At 52.2% G+C, this 21,304-nt stretch overlaps 2 protein-coding genes across 2 annotated transcripts; one reads left to right on the plus strand and one right to left on the minus strand.

Moving 5' to 3' along the window:
* Positions 1 to 12,082: 12,082 nt before the first annotated feature.
* On the minus strand, positions 12,083 to 14,851 carry LOC131896420 (uncharacterized). Its single transcript, XM_059247029.1, has 4 exons — positions 14,830 to 14,851; positions 14,646 to 14,720; positions 12,617 to 14,128; positions 12,083 to 12,238 (listed from the first exon to the last, which is right to left on the minus strand). The coding sequence occupies exons 1-3, from the start codon at positions 14,849 to 14,851 to the stop codon at positions 13,449 to 13,451; spliced, it is 777 nt and encodes a 258-aa protein (XP_059103012.1). The 3' UTR covers positions 12,083 to 12,238; positions 12,617 to 13,448.
* On the plus strand, positions 14,710 to 20,973 carry Klf10 (KLF transcription factor 10). The gene is made up of 4 exons (XM_059246974.1): positions 14,710 to 14,885; positions 17,565 to 17,795; positions 17,894 to 18,833; positions 19,251 to 20,973. Exons 1-4 carry the CDS (start codon positions 14,850 to 14,852, stop codon positions 19,508 to 19,510), a joined length of 1,467 nt encoding a protein of 488 aa, XP_059102957.1. The 5' UTR covers positions 14,710 to 14,849; the 3' UTR covers positions 19,511 to 20,973.
* The last annotated feature ends 331 nt before the right edge of the window (positions 20,974 to 21,304 follow it).

Genomic DNA, 21,304 nt, shown 5'->3' on the forward strand with positions numbered 1-21,304 from the left:
TCCAGCTCTCTGTGTCACCTTCCTCTACAGAAATCCGTCTCCCCACTCGACTTCTTCACGATGAATCTTACTTCTCCTCTGGTGAATGGCATGATCAAAGCCCACATGCCTAGAAGGCAGAGGGCACTGCATTCCAACTCCAGGCCTGGCTAGTGGACAAAGGTAGGGACTGGAGAAGGAGTGCTCCACTCTGCCGACAACACAGTGGGCCTCGTGGCCGAATGTGTCAGGGAGCTAGCCTGGTTCCTGTAGCAGCCACACACCCCAGCAGAAATCAATGCTCGCAGGCTTGAATTTTATCTGGAGCAGTAGAAGCTAACCACCCCAAGTCCCGCTAGTGACTAGAGCTGCAAACGCACACTGCTGGACCGAGACCTTGAAGGAAGGCCACAAACAACCCATTTACCATTCAACTGCTCTCTGATCTACTCGGGGAGTCTCTCATTCCACTTGGAGAGGAGAGGTGCACCCCTATCCAACAAAGGTTGGTGGGGAAGAAAACTGGAGGGAAAACTTCTTTTAGGGGGCTTGGTGGTCCATGTTAGTAGTCCCAGCACTCAGGAGACAGAGGCAGGAGGATCTCTCATGAATTCAAGGCCAGCCTAGTCTACATGGTGAGTTCCAGGCAGTCCAGGGCTATGTAGAGATCCTGTCTCAGAAACACACAATAGACAAACTTTCTTTTTGTTAAAAGTGATTGATACAATGAGAATAGCCTATTGCAGAAAACCCAAGGCCTATTTTATGTTATTGTGCTGGCTACCGAGTCCACGATGGCATGGCCAGGCTGTGCTGGCTACCGAGTCCACGATGGCATGCTGCAATCCTGTAACATTCTAATATGAAGCTGCATCCTCAGCCCTTTCTTTGTCTCTTTTTCTTTCTTTAAAATAATTTTATTATTACTTATTTATTTGCACTGTGTATGCAAGAACACACAGGTGCCACCACGCACTTGTGGAAGTCAAGGACAACTTCCTTGGTTCTCTCCTACCAGGTACCTGTAATGACAAATAACTTGACCTAACTCATGATGTCAGTCTTGGTAGCAAGGGCTTTTACCCACTGAGCCATCTCACTGGCCTTCCAGTCCTTTCTTTAAAAGTTTTGTTTTGAGGGTGCAGGAGAGATGGTTCAGCGGTTAAGAGCACTGGCTGCTCTTCCAGAGGACCCAGGTTCAATTCCCAGCATCCACATGGCAGCTCACAACTATTTATAACTCCAGTTCTGGGGGAATCCCACACACACACCCAGACATACATGCAGACAAAACACCAATACATATGAAATAAATAAACCATTAAAATTTTATTTTGAGTCAGTCTCAGAAAATGTCCCAGGCTGGCCTTACCTCATATTGTACCCATGTAGGCCTTGAACTTTTGATTTTCTTGCCTCAGCCTCCTGAGTAGCTGGGAACACCAGGTCTATACCACCAGACTCAGCAACCCCAAGGCCTGTTGTCCTAGGTTTCCCATCAAAATGGGTCACCCTGACTGGTGCCCTTTTTCTCTCTCCAGCCTGTTGCTCGCCCACCTGCCAGGCTGGCGCCCCTCAAATCCCCCGAGAGGCCGTGACCAAAACCTCCCGGAGAACTTATGGACAGCAGATACCAATCCTAGTCTGATTTGGGATGAGGAGTCTCTCGATGCCACTGGATCAGTTCCCTGTTAGATGGGCAGGGACTGTTGTTCCTTGCCTCCAAATCAGAAGAGATTCTGTCATCTACAGTATGTGAAGCAGGTGCCAGGCCCACCTGGGAATGTGCACACTGCATCCGATTAAGATAGCTTCGGTTTCCTGAAGGCTCTGAGGATGGACACACACCGTTCTCCTGCACAGTCACCGCTAAAGTCTCATGTGATTCCACTAGCCAGCCCAAGCCATGGGAATCTGAGAGCTGGACACTTCAGGCACACCTAGACTCCATTTGTTCTCAACCAGTTGGTGGTAGGTTTGGGGGTGGGGGTCAAATTTGAAAGGGCCAAATTGCTTCCCCAAAAAGTGGCTCCAGTTGATGGCCTTTCCATCAGGGCTGGAGAGTTCCACTCTCTTGGCTAGGCTACCTCCTCACTGATGTGGATCATTCCTAGACCGAAGCCGAGAATAGTGGGAGCAAATTAGTTACAAGGGAGCTACCTCCCAGAGCCACGGGCCGGCATGGGGCGGCCTTAACTGTGCTGGAAAGCACTCGCTGACAGGCGAGGCCAAGAGGTGTGGCAGAATCACAAACACAAAACAGTTCCAGGTGTGACCGTGCATGTCTGAATCCCAGCATTCAGGAGACTGAGACAGATGATAAGCACAGGTTTGAGCCGAGGGCTGCAGAGTGGACACCGGACGAGCCAATGCCGCATAGGAAGATGGTCACAAAACAAACAAAGCTGCAAACTACTTTTTCCCCTCACACAGTTCTTCAGCTCTCTTCTCCCGCTCCCCCCAATATCTCATTCAGTCTTGCTCCCACTCTTTGTGCCTGACTGGCTTGTACTGACTTGGCCGGAAGCATTATCTGGCTTGGCTGTAGCTAGTCTTCGGGGTGGCCTGGCCGTGGTAGGCAGGGAAGGAGAGACATCCATGCAAGACCAGAGCGTCCTGCTGAGCAGAATCCAGCCTCACCTGATAAGCTCTGCCTCCTCCTACTCAATAAACATTCTCAGGCCAGAGGATCAGGTAGAACACTCCACTGACAGAAACAATAATGGTAGAGTACTTTGGACCTCTGCTCTATCAGCTCAGGTATCACCTAGGACACAGTGTGATGGAAATGCAGAATCTTGGGACCTGACCCGGATCCATTAAATGAGAATCTGCTTCAAAGTTGAGTGTGGTTGAACACATCTGTACTCCCAGGAACTCAGCTGGCAGAGGCAGAAGAATCTCAAGTTCCAGGCCAGCCTGAATGCAGTGAGAACCTATCTCAAAAACTCCCAGGGCCTATCGTAGAGTGGCACAGCCCTTGCCTAGCACGCACAAGCCCTGGGTTCATTTCCAGCACAGAAAACAAAGCATTGGCAGAGGAGGGAAGAAGGTCTGTTTTTAGCAAGAACACTCCCCCCCCACACACACACACACAAGAGATTCGGAGCACGTAAAGGCTTGAGAAGCCACGCTTCTGCATTTACCAAGCATGTTTCCTCGTGGGCTGCTTTAAACTCTCCTCGGCACCCCTGATTTCCTTGTGTATAGCCATGTCGTGCTTGGCTTATCGCTGAGGAAACTGAGCAGTCCAGAGAACCCAGGAGGACCCTCAGATCGGTTTGCAGACTGTGCAGCAGCCTCTCCTGTCACACTGTATCTGCTTCTCTCTATTTTGCTTCTCTCCAAACTCTAAACACCCAGGGAGAGTTCCTGCATCCCCAGTCCCGAGAGCTCACTCTTGGATTGATCAAAGGCCCATTGAAAGTGGGGTCTCCAGTCTTGTGGTTCTCAGGGGTTCTTGCTGACTGCTTGAGACCAAGCACACTGCCGCTTCAGCCTTAACCTCTCTCCACCTTCAAAGCAACTTTGAGTTAGGGCACCATGTTGGAATGTTTGTGAACCCCCGAACGTATGTTAAAATCCTAACCCCTGAGTGATGGCATGAGGGATCATTACAGTACCGTTGGACAACGAGAAGGTACCGTCCGTGGAAAGTGGTCCTCATCAGAGCCTGCATCTTGATGATGAGCATCTCAACCTTCAGAAACATAAGAAATAAATATTTGCCACTTATAAATTGTCCAGGGTGGTGATATATTGTGTACCCTAATAAACTTGCCTGAGGATCAAAGGACAGAGCCAGCCACTAGATTAGACATAGAGGTCAGCAGTGGTGGGACATACCTTAAATCCCAGCACTTGAGATCTCATGCCTTTGCTTGGGAAGCACACACGCCTTTAATCCCAGGAAGTAATATGGCAGGGCAGAGAAAGGTATATAAGGCATGAGGACACAGGAACTCACTCTCTTTAGACTGAGGATTTCGTAGAGGTAAGAACTAGTGGCTGGCTGTTCTGTTTCTCTGATCTTTCAGTTTTCACCATGATATCTGGCTCTGGGTTTTTTATTAAAAGGCCATCTAAGATTCGAACAACAGTCCAGCTTACAGCAGTTTGTTATGACAACCCCCAGGGGCTAAGGAACAAGGACAGCTGGGTCTCTGTCGGGGGCATGAACTGCAGTGGTGTGAATAGATATTAGTGAGTTTTACCTTTCACTTCTGTTCTTAAAAGGCTAAGGGGTGCCGGGCGGTGGTGGCTCACGCCTTTAATCCCAGCACTCAGGAGGCACAGCCAGGCAGATCTCTGTGAGTTCGAGGCCAGCCTGGTTTACAGAGTGAGATCCAGGACAAAACTACATAGAGAAACCCTGTCTCAAAATACCAAAAAAAAAGAAGGAAAGAAAGAAAGAAAGAAAGAAAGAAAGAAAGAAAGAAAGAAAGAAAGAAAGAAAGAGAAAAGAAAAGGTTAAGGGGCGTTGGGCAGTATCGCGTGGGGAGAGATGGCTCAATGGTTAAGGGCACTGGCTGCTCTTCCAGAGGCCAGATTAGGCCCCCAGCTCCCACATGGCGGCTCACACCTCTAGTCCCAGGATCTAACACTCTCATTGGCCACCACAGGAACCGCACACACGGTGCACAGACACAAATGCAGACAAAAAACCCCTGTGTATAAAATTTTAAAAAGGGGTTGGGGATTTAGCTCAGTGGTAGAGCGCTTGCCTAGCAAGTGCAAGACCCTGGGTTTGGTCCTCAGCTCTGGAAAAAAAAAATTAAAAAAAAAATTCCTTAACATTTTTGATGATTTTTGAGATTATAATTTTTTTTTTTTTTTTTGGCTTTTCGAGACGGGGTTTCTCTGTGTAGCTTTGTGCCTTTCCTGGAACTCACTTGGTAGCCCAGGCTGGCCTCAAACTCACAGAGATCCGCCTGGCTCTGCCTCCCGAGTGCTGGGATTAAAGGCGTGCGCCACCACCGCCCGGCTGAGATTATAATTTAATTTTTAAGGCTGAGCAGGAGTGATAACTGAGGGTCTCAAGACTTGCCAGGTATCTGTGGGTAGAATTTAGAGGGTCTATGAAGCTGACAGGAAAATTTTAGCATCTTTATTTTCATTAAACTTTAAGCAAACTCCAACATTTTCTTCCCTATGCTGGTAGGAAACAAACCACAGTAGTGTCGGCAGGACCTCCGACTTCGTTCCTAACAGAAACCATAAATGTCCATGGTGTATCACAGCCACCGCGCGTCCACGGTGTATCACAGCCACTGCGCGTCCACGGTGTATCACAGCCACCGCACGTCGGGACCTCACCTGTGCCCTGCATGGCTGCGCTTGTTAGAGACACACTAGATCCTGTATTAGCCCAGGAACCCTGGAGAGCTAAATGACCATTTCATGTTCGGATGATTTGATAACTGTCAACTGGTAAAAGGTTTCCTTTGCAGTCTTACAGAGTCCATTTGTCTTTGGTGGTGGTTTGGCTTGGTGAGAGCCGGCCCGACATTCGTTTTATGCCCGTTATCAGCAGCTCAGAGTGCTGGCTAGCACTTACAGCCATAAAGGCTCCTGTGCTTGTGTTCAGGGCTGGTTTCCTGGAGGACTGCACTCCGCAGCACAGCCTGGTTTCTTGGCGTGGGAGCTAAGGACACCTAGGGAGAGCATGGGGACCCTCCCTCCTCCAAAACTTCAACATTGGAAAGATTTCAATTAAGGATGCCATACAAATTGGGCGGTGGTGGCGCACGCCTTTAATCCCAGCACCTGGGAGGCAGAGTCAGGTGGATCTCTGTGAGTTCGAGGCCAGCCTGGGCTACAGAGTGAGATCTAGGACAGGAACCAAAACTACACAGAGAAACCCTGCCTCGAAATACCAAAAAAAAAAAAAAAAAAAAAAAGATGCCATACAAGGGCCAGGGATAGAGTTCTGTGGTAGAATGCTTATCTAGCAATGTGATACCCTGGGTAATAAACTAATAGTAGTACTAGCAATGTGAGACCCTGGGTAATAAAGTAATAGTAGTACTAGCAATGTGAGACCCTGGGTAATAAAGTAATAGTAGTAGTAATAATAATAATAATAATAATAATAATAAAAGTGTGTGTACACATATATTTCAGTGCTCTCATTTAAGAACTGGGAACTGTAGCTCAGTGGTAGAGTGAGTGCCTTAAAACGCCACCACTGGGCAGAGAGGACATCATCCATAGCTTCCATGGGTGACTAAGCCTCTTCTGCAACAGAGAAGGCAGCCATTTGGCCTTTGAAACAGAATACTCATGACACCGGACACAATTACAGGACACTGGTCTGTTTTACCGAAGTCAAAACAACTGGATTATTCCAAGAAAGTAGAAGGCCATACTTTTAAGCAAATCCTAACAACTCTACCTTTATACTTTTTTATGTGCAGGGAGCTGTTCATAATAGCTTATGTCTCAGAAAATTTAATTGACTGGAGGTATGGCTCAGTGGTACAGTGTTTGCCTGGCATATTCCGTCACCGGCACTGGAAAAGGGAAGAGATTACGAAATAGTAAGTTTTAAAAGTTTAGTAGTAGTAGTATTTGGAGAGAGAGAGAGAGAGAGAGAGAGAGAGAGAGAGAGAGAGAGAGAGAGAGAGAGACAGAGAGCCTGTGGAAGTCAGAGGACAAGTTTCAGGAGTTGGTTCTCTTCTTCCCCTGCAGGTTCTGGGTTCGAACTCAGGTCTGGCTTGCATGGCAAGTGCCTTTATCTGCCGAGCTGCTGAGTAACCTTGTTGGCCTCCGGTAGCTAATTTTTATGGTATGCACAAGAGGGAAGTGAGAAGGCAGAGAGAGGTGCATATTAAAATGCTAATAGTGGAGCCAGGCAGAATAGCTCGCTCTTGCAATTCTGGCTCTCAGAGGACTGAGGCAGGAGGATCTTCAGCTGGAGGCCACTCTGTAACGCTGGCAACCCTTGAAGGTGTGACCCCCCCCTACTTCAGCCTCCCCAGGGTTTCCAGGCTCCACAGTATGACTGCTTTTATTTTGTAAAACTCCATGAGTGATTCTGTTTTACTGCCCCGAGGATCCTTGAAAAACCACTTTGCTGGTTCCTCACTTCTCAGGGGCGTGAAGAGAAGGCTGGAGAGTGGGCAAATTTAATTGCTTTGCTAAAAAAGCCCTCCTGCAGGTTGGTGAAGTTGGTGAGCCCACAGTGCTTGCCTAGTGTGAAAGCCTGGTTGACTCCCCAGCATCGCAGAAAACTGAGTGTGGTGGTGCATGCCTGCGATCCGCTTCTCAGGAAGTGGAGAGAGCAGGGTCAGAATGTCAGGTCGTCCTCCGCTTCAGAGAAGCTTAAAGACAAAACAAAAACCAACCGAGGAGATGGCTCAGGGGTAAGAGTGCTTGTGCAAACACAAGGACCTGAGTTCAAATCCTGAGACCCCCAAGTAAAAGTCTGTGTGCACCTGAAACTCTGGGGTGGTGTGCTGTGGGTGTGAGGAAGTCGGGGGTCACTGAGACATGCTGGCCTATGGCTTGGCTCCAGGTCCTCTGACCCGTACACTCATACATGTGTGTGCATACACATATACATGTGTACACACACTACATTCTCTCTCTCTCTCTCTCTCTCTCTCTCTCTCTCTCTCTCTCTCTCACACACACACACACACACACACACACACACACACACACACACACTGCAGGGGCTCTGGGGAGAGCCCAGGAAATTCCACCCGGGCAGCTGTTTATCACTGTTCATGACTCTGAGTCAGAGCTGGGCTGGGAAACTTCATCTCCTCTTCAAGTGGTATTATCTGGGCCTGAGGGACGGGGGGAAGGTCCTGGGTGGCCTTGCTCTTATGTAGGCATACTTTGACTCTGGGTTGAGTGTCTTCCTCTCCAAATGACTGCTCACCTCCAAATAGCCTCTCGCTGTTCTGCAGGTTAGCCAGGCTTTAGTGTCTAATTGCTGACTGTCAGCAACGTGAAGAGGGAAACGTCACATCTTATGCAGACCTGGGCTGGGAAGTCCTCAGGACCACCTTTGATTCTACTCATGTAAGCAAGTGATATATAATGACATGTATGCATGAGGATGCCACAATAAGATCCACTATTCTGTATGATAACCCTAATTCAAAAAGAAAATGAAAACCTAGCAAGTTACACTCAGAATCAAGGTGGGGAAATGGCAAAGGTATGAAACGGTAAAGTTACTTATCTGTTTGAGGGAAGTTTCCCTACACAAAGCAGGTTGGCCTCTAACTTGCAGCCATTGCCTGCCTCTGCCTCCTGAGTGCTGGGATTACAGGCGTGGGCCACCACATCCTCTGTGGGCATTTTTAGAAAGAGATTTACTCATCTATAGCCAAACCACCCTGAATGAGCCCACTCTCGAAAGCTAAGCAGGACTGAGCTTCATCAGCAACCGCATGGGAGACATGATTTACTCGATGAAGAGAGTTAAAGATGAAAAAAATACATCTTCTGTTGTTCTCTTGAGATAGAGTCTGTATAGCCCAGCCAGGCCTCACTCATTACGTAGTATAAGCGGCCTGTACCTTGTGATTCCCCTGTTCAAACTCCTGAGTACTAGAATCGCCAGGCCTTGTTTAAAGTTTTTCCTTGTCTGGATTTTTAATTCCAACACTCAGGAGGCAGAGGCGGGTGGCTCTCTGAGTTTGGGGCCAGCCTGTTCTAACCTGTCTCAAAAAAAGTTGTTTTTTTTTTTTCTTCTCATAAAGAATATGTAGGAGCTGACCAGAGGAGGAGGAGGGAGCTATGGAATGAGGAGAGAGCCACGGTCCTTCGGGGACATGGCTGCTGGTAGGCTGCCCATGCCCCAGTGAATACCTGCACATGCATGCATGTACAGACAGCTGACTGGACTCGGAAGGTAAACAACGGGGACAACAGCAACAAGAGAACACATGGAATTGGAAGGGCGGTGGGGAATTGGGGCCCTGGGGGAGTGGGAGGTAATGCGAGATGGCTATGAACAAAATACACTACAGAGATGTGTGAGATTTTCAGAGAATATTATCAAATAGGTTTACCAAATAAAAAATAGTACCAAATAAGTTTGAAAGCACATATGACAGTTCATCTTTCTTTTTGTTTTTTGGTTGAGACAGGGTCTCGCTCTGTAGCCCCGGATGTCCTAGAACTCCCCATGTCGACTAGGCTGGCCACAGCTCAGAGATCTACCTCTCAAATGCGGGGACTAGAGGTGTGCGCCACCACATTCAAGAGTGATAATTCATCTTCGTTAACTTGGTAGATCTACAGTTGTCTTGGAAACACACCCTGGGGTGCTGCGTCTCTAAGGGTGTTCCCAGGAAGGTTTCCGTGAAGACATGACCCACTGTGAGTGTGGGCAGCGCTATGGCACCGGGCTGGGTCCTAGATGAAGTAAAAGGAGAAAGGGAGCTGAGCGCTGCATTCATTGTCTGACTGTGGACACAGTGTGACCAGTCATCCCGTGTTGCTGGGGCCACGCAGTCCCCGAAACTGTCAGGCAAAATAAATGATCCCTTGAGGTGTTTTGGTCGGGTATTTGATCACAGGTATAAGAAAGGCAATTAATATACCATGGTAATGAACCTAGCATTCACCAGCCAAGGGCGCTGCTCTTCCCTCTGCTCCCGACACCTGCAGTCTCTCCACTCACCTTCCTCACTTCTCATCTCCACTTACATCCCACCAGGCCATCACATCGAGCAAAACCTATGGGATGGAGTTCCTGCCCATCACCCTGGGCCAGTTCCTCCCCATGTGCGTGTGTCTGCTTCTCTTTGTTTTCCCTTTTCCTTTGGAGTTTCTTCTGTTCCTAACTGCGGATGCCACTATACCCTGAGGATTCTCGACTTTGCATCTCCAGCCCACACATTATGCTGCCCTAAACCCCAGCCCTGAGACAACGCCACTTCTAGACATCTCTGTCTCTCACATGCTACACAGAACCTGACCTCTGCATGCCCTAAACCAGCTTGTCAGGACTGGAGAGCCAGCTCGCGGCTGAGAACAGGTACGGCTTTTGCAGAGGATCTGAGTTCATTTCCCAGCACCAGTGACAACTCACAAACTCTGACTCCAAGCTCCAGGGGATCCAATGCCCTCTTGTGGCCACCGCCCCCTCCCATACACATATTTTTTAAAATTTTTTTTTTAATTAAACCAACTTGTCAATGGCTTTTTGTACTCCACAACCTATGACATTTCTGTGGTCCCTTCTTCAGGCAATGATGTGGCATTAGATCCAGTGAATAAGCCAGAAACCTAGCAATCTTTTCCCATATTCTCTCCTTCCTTATCCCTATATCCAGTTACCAAGTCACATCTTTGTCCCAGCCTCTCCAGGCCTACCTCTACTTCCTTTCCTTAGGCTTCATCTTGGCCACCTTCACCCTGACGCTGGTGTTAGACACCCCCTACCCATCCACCCCCAACTCCTCAGGTCCATTCTCCACACTGGGCTAGAGTGAGCAACTTATATGCCCGCCGATCTCTCACTAAGACTCATCCGCTCCATCCCTGGGACCAAAGTTCTCCTACATCCATTCAACAGCACGCACAGGACTAAGCTCCTCATCCTGCTTCCCGAGTGTGTGACTCAGGTTTTTAGCGTATGCTGAACCGCTGGTGCTCTCCACTCTAGGCTTTGAGGAGTAACTCAGAGAGCCTTTTCTGACACTTTCCTAGACACCCCCTAAACCTGTGTACCCCCTCTCCTGCCATCTTCCAGAATGTAGCAATGGCTACAGTTACTTGTTTCTCACACTATCCAAAAAGATCCTTCAATGCAGGATCTTTTTTTTTTTTTTTTTTTTTTTTTTTTAATGATAGTTCTTCAGTGTTCAGCTAATGCCTGGCAGATGGTAGGGCAATGACAGGGGATGAGACTCGGTAGCTGTAAGCAGCAAAGAAAAGCTGGTTGGCAGGTACAATGTGTTCCAAGATCCGTAACTAAAGTGGGGGATCTCTACCTTCCTTCCTTCACGATTCCGACTGAAGGGAACGAGACACCATTAGCAGCCAGGCTCAGCATCCAGGTACCACTTACTTACGGCTGTCCAAGCTCCTCTCTTCCCCATGCCCAAGACGACTCTATTCTATGAAGGGTCTTGTAACAGCACAAATTAAGACAAGGGTATGGAGCGACTCACAGCCCACTCAAATACTGGTCCACATTCTGTCTGTAATCCCAGGGGGTCTTCAGAGACAATCTATAATTATTTCATTTTCTTCATTGGAAAAAACATACCAAGTGCCTATTATAGAACAAATATTAAATAAGAAAGATAATTATGAAGCTGGGCATAGCAGCTCATATCGGTAATCCTAGCACTTGGGGGCTGAGGCAGGAGGCTTGCTGAGAGTTCCAGGCCAGCCTGGGTATACACATGGGGGGACATCGTGAAGTGGCCACCATCTTATAGGAGCTTAGATCTAGCTGGACCATGGGCAGGATTCAGTATTATAAAATAGGTTTTGCGATAAGATGTAATAAGCACTTTACTTCTAGCATAAAGTACTTTGGAGCAGGGGCAGACAAATAATTCAGCCTGGAGTTATCAAGGAAGGCTTCCCCAACATGGCAAGGGAGCAAGAACTCTGAAACCAGAAGAAAAAAGGGCCCTTTGGGTAAAAAATTGCATTCTTCTAAGACAGTCTAGCCGCTTTGCACCATACAGAAAACTCGCATTTCTTTCCATAGCCTGGAAATTCCTCAGTAGTCAGTCTCCGCCTGAAACTCACTGTGCAACCCAGGCTAGCCTCAGAATTTATCTTGTATTAGCCTCCCAAATGCTGGGATTAAACCTTTTTTTTTTTCAAGACAAGGTTTCTCTGTGTAACAGCTTTGTCTGTCCTGAACTCAATTTGTAGACTAAACTGGCCTGGGAGTCACAGAGATCCACCTGCCTCTGCCTCCTGAGTGCTGGGATTAAAGACAGGGATTAAACTTTAAACCTTAATGTAAAGCAGGGTATGCTGGCATACTCCTGTAATCCCAGAATTTGGAAGGTAGAGGCAGGAGAATCAAGAGTTCAAGGCCTGTCTACTGGCCAGCCTAGAACACACAGATGCTCAGTATCATTTGTTGAACGCAGTGGATAAATGATCCAAGGCATGAACATCAAAGTGTTTATTGAATGGGGGTGTGGTATGGGGACGTGAAAACGCACTATACGCTGGCTCTGGGCAAAGGGAGAACTGAGTAGACCGTTGGAAAGGTTGAGAAAGTACCTGGAGACTCCTAGTTCATAAAGGGGTGGCCTCTGATTTCCTGATAACAATAGACAAAGGTCATTTGTTTAAGTAGGGAGTGTTGTGATCAGATCTTAACTTTTAGCGTAGAATCTGGGCACAGGGAAACAAGCTGGGTGGATGTCCCGGGATTACAGATAGAAATAGCTTCATCCAAGCAAGAGGGCAAACCCTCAGCCAGGTGTCTGCCTGGTGCCCATTATCCCGGCCCCTGGGAGGCTGTGGCAGGAGGGTTGTCCTGCATGATCTACATAGCAAGCGTCAGGCCAGCCAGGACTACATAGTGAGACCCTGTCTCATCAGAAAAGAAGGGAGGAGGCTGAAGACAGGCAGACAGCAAGTAGATGTTTCCGCGACAAAGCTGCACGGAGCTGGGGACTAACTGGATCCCACTTACATTCTGAGGGAGGTGACAGGGACTGGATGGGCGATGAGGAACTCTTAAGGCTGCACACAGTTTGGCGATGTTGGGTCTGAAGTGCCTGGGGAACGGCTTTCTCTGAATCTCCAGGAACTGTGCCCCCCCCCATACCCACCCTCCTACCCTTTTCTTCCCTCTTTCCTGTAGTGATCACCCCAAGTCCTGAATGCTCCCTACAACTCAGCGTGGGAGGGGGGGCACCACGCCAACAGGTCCCACATTCTCGAAGACACAGGGTTCGGGCTTGGGGGTCTGGCTGTGACAACTCCAGGGGGCGGCTCCCTGACAGGAAGGCAGGCAGGCCTGCTGCTGGGCACACACAGGAGCTTCCTGCCCTGCAGCAGGTGCCCGGGCCAGCTGCTCCAACCCTTCAGGCTCAGATCAACAGGATGGGCCAGGCCAAGCGGAAGGAAGCCTGCAGGGAGGGACACTCCTGCAGACAGAAGCAGGGGCACCGGGTGGAGGGAGGCAGGAAGAGCTGCCTGGGTTGCTGAGCTGGCGCTCCTCCAGCGGATTCAGAGCAAGCAGTGACAGGAGGCCATTCAGTCATCTTCCCCCACCCCCACCCAGGGCCTCGCTGGCCCATGGTATTATCGTTACTCTTGTGCTGCTGGCTGACTTTAGGTATAGCACAAGGAACCATGAGATGGTGGTGGGGTGGACGGCCTTTTTTACCCATTCTGTGGTGACTGGGGAAGGGCAGCATTAGCCCTTTCAGTCGCGCAGGCTGAGAACGCCCGCAGGAGGGCAGTGACTTTTGTCTCCCGACCCGCCAGTCCAAGGGAGAAGATAAAATCTCTAGTTTGCTTTAAGCCCCGTTATCACTGGCTCCAACAGCTGCTGTGAACCCGCACGAACGGTCAAGGGGGGCGGGGCAATAGGGCGCCAAAGAGGAGCCAAGGGCTCTGGGGCCGGGAGGCCACAGCCCCCGCCCGCCCCGGCCGCTGCACACGCGCGGGCGGCTTCCCTTTAAGCTCAGCTCGCCTCCACGCCCTGGAGTGGCGGAGGGGGCAGGGACAGGAACGCGGTCTTCGACCCGCAGGAATCCCACCGTCACACGCCCTCTCCTCGTCCCATCCCCAAAAGCAGGGCGTCGGCGGAGGCCGCGGTCCCGCGCGCGGGTGGGGGAGGCGGGGTCCGCCTTGGAAACGGCGCGTACCGTGTGTTTTAAACTCTTTAGTACACCGAGCTCAAACTCGATTCTGCCACCGAGCACTCGGGTCTCGGGCCACGCCGCCAGCCCTACGGTACGGGCTTCCCGTAGTGCCCACACCCGCCGCCCAGGAGGAAGGACGGGAGGGACGCGCAGAGGCGGGCCCTGCTGCTGCCGGTACCGGTGCCGCAGATGGGAGGACGAGCCAGCGCCCGCCGCCTGGGCGTGGGCGGCGAGTGCGAGCAGGTGTCTGCTCCGTGACAGGGCTCCCCGCCGTCGCCGCCCTGGATCTCCCGTCCTCACGGCTGAGCGTGACAAAACCCGGCGGCGAAAGGCTCAGAAATGCCGCTCGGCGGTGCACCCGGCCGCCGCCCCCACGCCAGACCCACGAGGACCGCTCGCTCTTGCAGAGCCGGGCTCCGGGCTCGGCCCCGCGCTCGCAGCCTCCGCCTCCCCTCCCCTCCTCGCTCGGGGTCCCGCCCACTCCCTGGCGGGCCCAGACGCCGCGGGCGCGAAGGGGGACGGGGCGGAGCGGGCTTCCCTCCCCACCCCACCCCCACGTGGGGCCGGCTCTCCGCAAAGCCTGGACGCCGCCGCCGCCGCCGCGCCTCTCGGCGGTGCCCCGCCAGGCGGCACCGCCCCCCCCCCCCGGGGCATGGGCGGGGGGGACGGGAGGCTGGGGCTGGGCGAGGGGCGTCACGGAGTCAGGTGGTCCCCGGAGTTCCCCGGGGCAGGAGCGAGGGAACACGGTGCCTCGGGTTGTGTACACGCTCCACTGGCAGAGCTGCTTGCAGCCGGGCAGCCGCTGATCACGCGTGGCCCCGCGAGCCCATTGGCCGAAGCCTCACACACCTTTGCCGCTGATTGGCCGGCGCCAGGCCCCGCCCCCCTCCCCCGCCCGCGGCGCGGGGTAGGCAGAGCGGCTACCTGAATGGGGAGGGGGGCAGACAGCGCGGAGCGCGGTGGCGTCGACGTCTGGTGTCTCCGTGCGCCCGTCTGTGGCTCGGCAGCCCGCAGCCAGGCAGCAGCTCGCAACCTGCGGCCAGGCGACCGACCATGCTGAACTTCGGCGCTTCTCTCCAGCAAGCTTCGGTGAGTCACCTGGGGATGCTTGGTCCCTCCGTGCCGCGCTCAGGGTCCGGGAGCCAGCCCCGGGGCGCGAAGCCTGAGCCCCGACATCAGCCACGCCTGGGGACTCGGGCTGCAGCGGGGTCGTGCCAGGGTCCCCTGCCTGCAGGCTGGGTATATATGTATCATCGAGGGCATGTGCAGAGAAGGGGTCGGGAGAGGAAGCCTGGCACCTGGACCAGGGGGAGAGCGCGCTTGTCCCTGGGTGTCCAGTCGACAAGGGGGGGAAAGTCTCGGGGGCGACCCGAGGAGGCGTGTGAGCTGGAGGGGCTGCCTCCCTGGAAGCGCGGTTCCGAGTTGGAAGGGCAGCCCTGCACCTGGCACCGGCGGGAGATGCCCCCGTCTGCACCGGGAGTGCGACCCGGGGTGGCAAGGGCTGCTCTCGAGCTGTCTACCCCCGAGGCGGGCGCCTGCTCGTCGGGGAGGGGGGGGTGCTGCCAGGTGGGGACCACACGGCCAGTCTAGCCCGGGGCTGGGGGGGAGGGGACGGCCGGCGTCGCGCGGGGGATGGATGGCACGCGGGCTCCCCGGCCGCCAGGGGTCCGCGGCACCCCGGCAGACGTCGGGAGGGGACTCCCATCCCGGGCGGAGGCAGGTGGCCGCCGAGGGATTACTCCCGGCAGGGGGGCAGGGCCATGCCTCTGGGGCCCGACAGCTGGGCGGGGGAGCGGGGACCGCGAGACGCGGGGGCCGCGCGCCGTGTCGAGGCGGGAGCCGTGGGGCCGCGCGTCTGGAGCCCGGTGCCCGTGGGCGCCGCACGTCTGGGAGCCCGCAGAGCCGCGGCTCGCCGGGGCCGCCGCGAGCGTGGGCCATGGGCGCCGCGCCTGCGGGGGACCCGGGTGGGCCGAGGTCCCCGCGGGCCGGCCGAGTGGGCGGAGCGCCCCGGCGGGCTCCCAGCGCGGCCGCTCCCGGCAGGAGGGCGGCGGCGGTCGGGCTTCCGCGGGGACCCGGCGGCTCCTCCTCCCGCAGCGAGGCGGAGGCCCGGGGCTGGGCGGCGAGAGGGTGCAACCCGGGGAGCTCCTCGTCCCCGAGTGACCCAGCCCCGGCCTCCGCCAGGGGCGGGAGCCAGGCCCGCCCGGCCCTGCTGTCGGTTCCTAAGGGAACGGCGGCTCGGGGGTGGGGTGGGGGGCGGTGGAAGGGGCGGGCGCCTCCGGAGCCGACCCCGCCCAGCCCTCGCGCCGCCCCGGTGCGCACTGGCGAGCGGTTGGCGGCGGCGCCCGCGGCCCCTCCCCGGCCCGGCGGGGGCGGGGGCCCGCGCTCAGGAAGTAGGGGAAAGGTGACGGCGCGGCAGTCCCCAGTTCACGTTTCCTGCGCCGGCCCGAGCAGCCGCTGATCACGCTTTGTTCACATGCCTCGCCCCCTCCTCCGCGCGCCCCCGCCCGGCGCCGCCCAGCCAATCCCGGCGCGGGCCGCGGGCCGGCTGGCCAATGGCAGGGGCGGGGCGCGGGGACGTGCGCGCGCGGCGGGCGGCGTTCCCGGTGACTCACCCGCCAGCCTCATTGAGGTTAGGGCGGCCCCATCCGTTGGGCCCCGCCAGCAAGGATCTCCCCCGCCGGCCTCCCGCGCCCCGCCCCCGCCCGGCTTCCCTTTCCTGCCTCGCACCAGCCCTTTGCGCCCCTCCCAGCTTCCCTTCCCGGCGCACATTCTTCACCCCTGCCTGCCTGCCTTCCCCCCACCCCCACCCCACCCCTTTCTTTGCGTTGGTGCCTTGGTCTTCATGCATTGCAGCTTACATAAAGGCGCGAACGGTTATGCAATTACATTGTTAGTAATATTTCAAGAACAATGTCTGCTTTCTCAATAGGTAGACTTCAAAAAAAAAAAAGAAGCTTTAAGACGGGCTTTACCATTTCGTTTATTAGGTTTTGCTCTGTCTTTTTGAGTGAGGCTGGCCCTGAACTTGCTATATAGCCAAAGCTGGCCTTGAACTCTTGTCTTAATGCCTCCCATTTTAGAAGGCTTCTCATGATTGTTGCAACCTCTACTGTGATCAGAAGGAATGGGAAGTTCTTTCTAAAAGGAAAATAGAGATGGTGGGTGTTAACTTTTGAATTGCAGCTCAAAGAACTTTTCATTTAAAACTGTTGAGGTTGAAGGAGTTGCACACACACAAACCATAAACTGTTACCGAGCCGTGTTTTAAATAAATTAAAACCAACTTGCACACTCTGAGTAGTGTTTGTTTTTGTTTTTCCAAATTGTAGGCACATTAAATTTTATGCCTATCTGGTCCTTTATGGTACAGCAAACCATTAAAATGATAGATATGGAGAGACTGACGCCTGACCAAAATAAAACTGAATTTTTTCCGCCTTTGGTTGTTTTCTGTGTGTTTTGTTTCTTGAGAGGCAGCTTCCGCCTGCTTGGCCTCCAGGGTCCTGAGATTACACATGTATTCCACCTTGCCTGGCTAGAACGTAATGAAGTTACCAGTTTCAGACCTCAGATAACTGCGTCTAACTTTTCACTTGGACGTAGTTGGCTTTAAGTCAGATTTCATTTCAGGACCAGCACTGGTCTTGGTTCCTTGCTGCAATAAGGTGGCATCCTTTGCATTCAGAGGATGCTTTAAAAACAGCCAAAGGTTGTACACCCTGTCATCGAGAGAAGTATGCTGATAAACTTTAACCTTTGTTTTTACAGGAGGAGAAGATGGAGATGATCTCTGAAAAGCTGAAAGAGAGTGTGTACTCGTGGAACAAGACGGAGAAGAGTGACTTTGAGGCCGTGGAAGCGCTTATGTCCATGAGTTGTGACTGGAAGTCTGGGTTCAAGAGATACCTGGAGCACAGGCCTGTCACTCCGGTGTCGGACACCTCAGAGGAAGAGAGCTTGCTTCCGGGGACACCTGACCTTCACACAATCCCAGCCTTTGTGAGTATTCTTAAGTGGCTATAAATTACAGCACTTCTTTAGTATTTACATAGTGAATTCTTAATTTCTCACGGTGCTGCTTGGGTTTCTCTTTGTAGTGTTTGACTCCGCCTTACAGCCCCTCAGACTTTGAACCCTCTCAAGCGTCAACTCTGGTGGCACCAGCGCCATCTACTGGCCACTTCAAATCATTCTCTGATGCCACCAAGGCTCCCGCTGTGGCTCCTTTCAAAGAGGAGGAAAAGGGTGCTGTGGCTGCCCCTCCCCTCCCTAAGGCGCAGGCCACAAGTGTCATCCGTCACACAGCCGATGCCCAGCTCTGTAACCACCGATCCTGCCCTGTGAAGGCAGCTAGCGTCCTCAACTATCAGGACAATTCTTTCCGAAGAAGAACCCACCTAAACGCCGAGGCTTCCAGAAAGAACATACCCTGTGCTGCCGTGTCACCAAACAGATCCAAGTGTGAGCAGAACGCCGCCGCCGCCGCCGCCACCACCACCGCCGCGGCAGACGGTGACGACAAGGCAGGGGCTGCGCTGTATGACCTTGCTGTGCCTTCCTCAGAGACAGTCATTTGTCGGTCGCAGCCAGCTCCTGCGTCCCCGGTGCAGAAGTCAGTCTTGGTCTCTTCACCTACGGTACCCACCGGGGCAGTGCCCCCGATGCCTGTCATCTGCCAGATGGTTCCCCTTCCTGCAAACAACTCTCTTGTGACCACAGTTGTCCCCAGCACTCCACCCAGCCAGCCCCCGGCCGTGTGCCCACCTGTGTTGTTCATGGGCACCCAGGTGCCCAAGGGCACCGTGATGTTCGTCGTTCCCCAGCCTGTTGTGCAGAGCCCCAAGCCTCCGGTGGTAAGCCCCAATGGCACCAGACTGTCTCCCATCGCCCCTGCGCCCGGATTCTCCCCTTCAGCCGCAAGAGTCACTCCCCAGACCGATTCATCCAGAGTGAGGAGTCATGTCTGTAGCCATCCAGGGTGTGGCAAGACTTACTTTAAAAGTTCCCATCTGAAGGCCCACGTAAGAACACACACAGGTACTGCCACGTGTACTTGGTCTTTATAATGAGTGTGTACAGACTGCGATCACAAATACAAACGAGGGTGTTGAAGGGTTTGTTTGGTCTGTAAGCTTGGCGGGTGGTGAAGTGTCTCTAAAATGGTTAGATTTGTCCCTGGGCCTAGCGGCACACTCTTGTGATCATAACACTTGGAAAGTGGGGGCGGAAGCAGCAGCATGCATCTGGTAATGTATATTATTACTCTGCCTCCCAAGTGCTGGGGTTTAGGGAGTATGCCGTCATGCCAAGCACATCTAGTAATACTTTGATAATTTATAAACTGACCAGCTCTCAACTTGAAATTATATCTCCATATATAGCTCTAAATGTGGTAGAACATAGCATCTAGAGGTTCGTCTGTGTGTGGTAACCATCTGGCTTTCTCTGTTTCAGGGGAAAAGCCTTTCAGCTGCAGTTGGAAAGGCTGTGAGAGGAGGTTTGCTCGCTCCGATGAACTGTCCAGACACCGGCGAACCCACACAGGCGAGAAGAAATTTGCCTGTCCTATGTGTGACCGTCGGTTCATGAGGAGTGACCATTTGACCAAGCATGCCCGGCGCCACCTATCAGCCAAGAAGCTCCCAAACTGGCAGATGGAAGTGAGCAAGTTAAATGACATTACTCTGCCTCCGACTGCCGCTTCTGCACAGTGACAGGTCGGCCACAAGATGAAGAACCAGAACTAACTTTGGTCAGTCAGGAGCCAGCGATGGGGTCAAAGTGCTTCTGCAAGTCTGGGGCCCTCCAGCAGGGGCTAAAGCAGAAGCCCCCTGGCCTGAGGGGAAGGCCAGCCCGGGTTAGAGCACAAGTGCTCGGCCACAGGCAGGTCAGGAAGGGCAAGTTTCATTTCCCACCACATAGAGATGAGAAAGCTTTATTCTTTGAATAGTCTTGAAGGTTTCCGATGAGGTCAGCACAGATTTGAATCTTGTCTACGTGGGGTACTTCGTTTTTGCAGTTTTACTTGAGGCCAGCTCTGCAGTGTGATTCTTCTAAAGCATTGGTTTCAAGAATCTAGAGGCTAGAAATTCCGGTACAGAGATGGAGCTAGAACGCAAGTTTGTGTCCACAGAGGTGACATCTTCTCCTAGAGTTATCTTGTTTATTATTCCTCGTCTTTCCAGTCAGCTTCGTGGATGTAGTTCTTAAGGATATCTAAACTATCATCTCTCCACTATTGCTGGTATTTAAAGTTGAACAGCTGTACACTGTAAAGGGGGCCAAAGGATTGGATCCCTCTTTAACTTAATTGCTTGGAAGTGCAGCTAAAACAAATTGGTTTGCATTTTTGTTGTGAAAGTTTTAACAACAACATTTAGGCTTTTACTCTACTTTGGATTTTAGTTTGCCTGCAGCTTCTTGTGTAGATTTGAAAATTGTATGCCAATGTTTTTTTCTGTAGACTTAAGATACACTGCACTTTGTTTAGAAAACAATCTGAAGATAAAAATATGTATTGTACAGAAGGATGTCAAAAATTTGAGATAACTCCTTGAGGAAGATGGCTTTATGTCATCAGTAAAGGATGCTTATGTCAAAGATACACTGTGTGCTTTTTCAAATTAGGAAGTTGATGATTCTTACAGATGGACAGTGGTCCTCTTTATTTATAGGAGTTTTTCAGAATGTGGGAGTTAGATAGGTAGAAAAATTGTTCTTAGAACATTCACCTCCAACTTGAAAGCAGTGTTCACGATGCAGTTCCGTTCTCAACCACCACAGTGTTTGGGCACCTTCGAAACTCACTGAGACAGTGTCACAACGTGGTCACACCTGCAGCCCTGGGGATCAGATCCGGGCCTTGCCTGTGTTCTGCAGGAGCTCTACCACCGAGCTGCACCCCCAGCCTAGAAATTTCTGTTCTGTTGTAAAGTGGATAATACACTCGGTAGCAAAGGTGAATTGTTCCAACTATATAGTGAAAAGCTATCACTATATCACTATACCTTCCCATTTAAACTGTTTCTGGATCTTGGGTTTGGGTTTCTGACATGCAAACTTGAACCCTTGAAAAAGATTTTTCTTAAAAAAGTTATAAAGAATTATGAGTTCCAATTTGCACAATACTTTTTGTTGTACTTTATACCTTGTTTACAATAAAGAGTTTCCTTTGGTATATGCAGTGGGTTTGTTGATTTGTTCAGATCCTGTCTCCAGCTCACCTCGACGTGGGTCTCATTCACATTAGAACCTGAGGCTAGGCTTTGTTTTTGTTTTGTTTTGAGATGTGTGATTACGACAAATGATTTTCAGGCGTTTTGCTCTTTTTTTTTTTTTTTTTTTTTTGGTTTTTTGAGACAGGGTTTCTCTGTGTAGCTTTGCGCCTTTCCTGGAACTCACTTTGTAGACCAGGCTGGCCTCGAACTCACAGAGATCCGCCTGGCTCTGCCTCCCAAGTGCTGGGATTAAAGGCGTGCGCCACCACCGCCCGGCCGTTTTGCTCTTTT

Source organism: Peromyscus eremicus, chromosome 20, assembly GCF_949786415.1.
Source record: "Peromyscus eremicus chromosome 20, PerEre_H2_v1, whole genome shotgun sequence".
Classification (NCBI taxonomy): domain Eukaryota; kingdom Metazoa; phylum Chordata; class Mammalia; order Rodentia; family Cricetidae; genus Peromyscus; species Peromyscus eremicus.

Excerpts from the sequence above, each read along its gene's own strand:
- Klf10 (XM_059246974.1), top strand. The coding sequence starts at position 14,850 with ATGCTGAACTTCGGCGCTTCTCTCCAGCAAGCTTCG. Across the intron at positions 14,886-17,564 it reads CTTCTCTCCAGCAAGCTTCG|GAGGAGAAGATGGAGATGAT; the intron begins GTGAGTCACCTG and ends TTGTTTTTACAG. Across the intron at positions 17,796-17,893 it reads TTCACACAATCCCAGCCTTT|TGTTTGACTCCGCCTTACAG; the intron begins GTGAGTATTCTT and ends TTCTCTTTGTAG.
- LOC131896420 (XM_059247029.1), bottom strand. The coding sequence starts at position 14,851 with ATGGTCGGTCGCCTGGCCGCAG. Across the intron at positions 14,721-14,829 it reads GGTCGGTCGCCTGGCCGCAG|GTAGCCGCTCTGCCTACCCC; the intron begins GTTGCGAGCTGC and ends CTCCCCATTCAG. Across the intron at positions 14,129-14,645 it reads CCGGCCAATCAGCGGCAAAG|CCTTTCGCCGCCGGGTTTTG; the intron begins GTGTGTGAGGCT and ends GGCATTTCTGAG.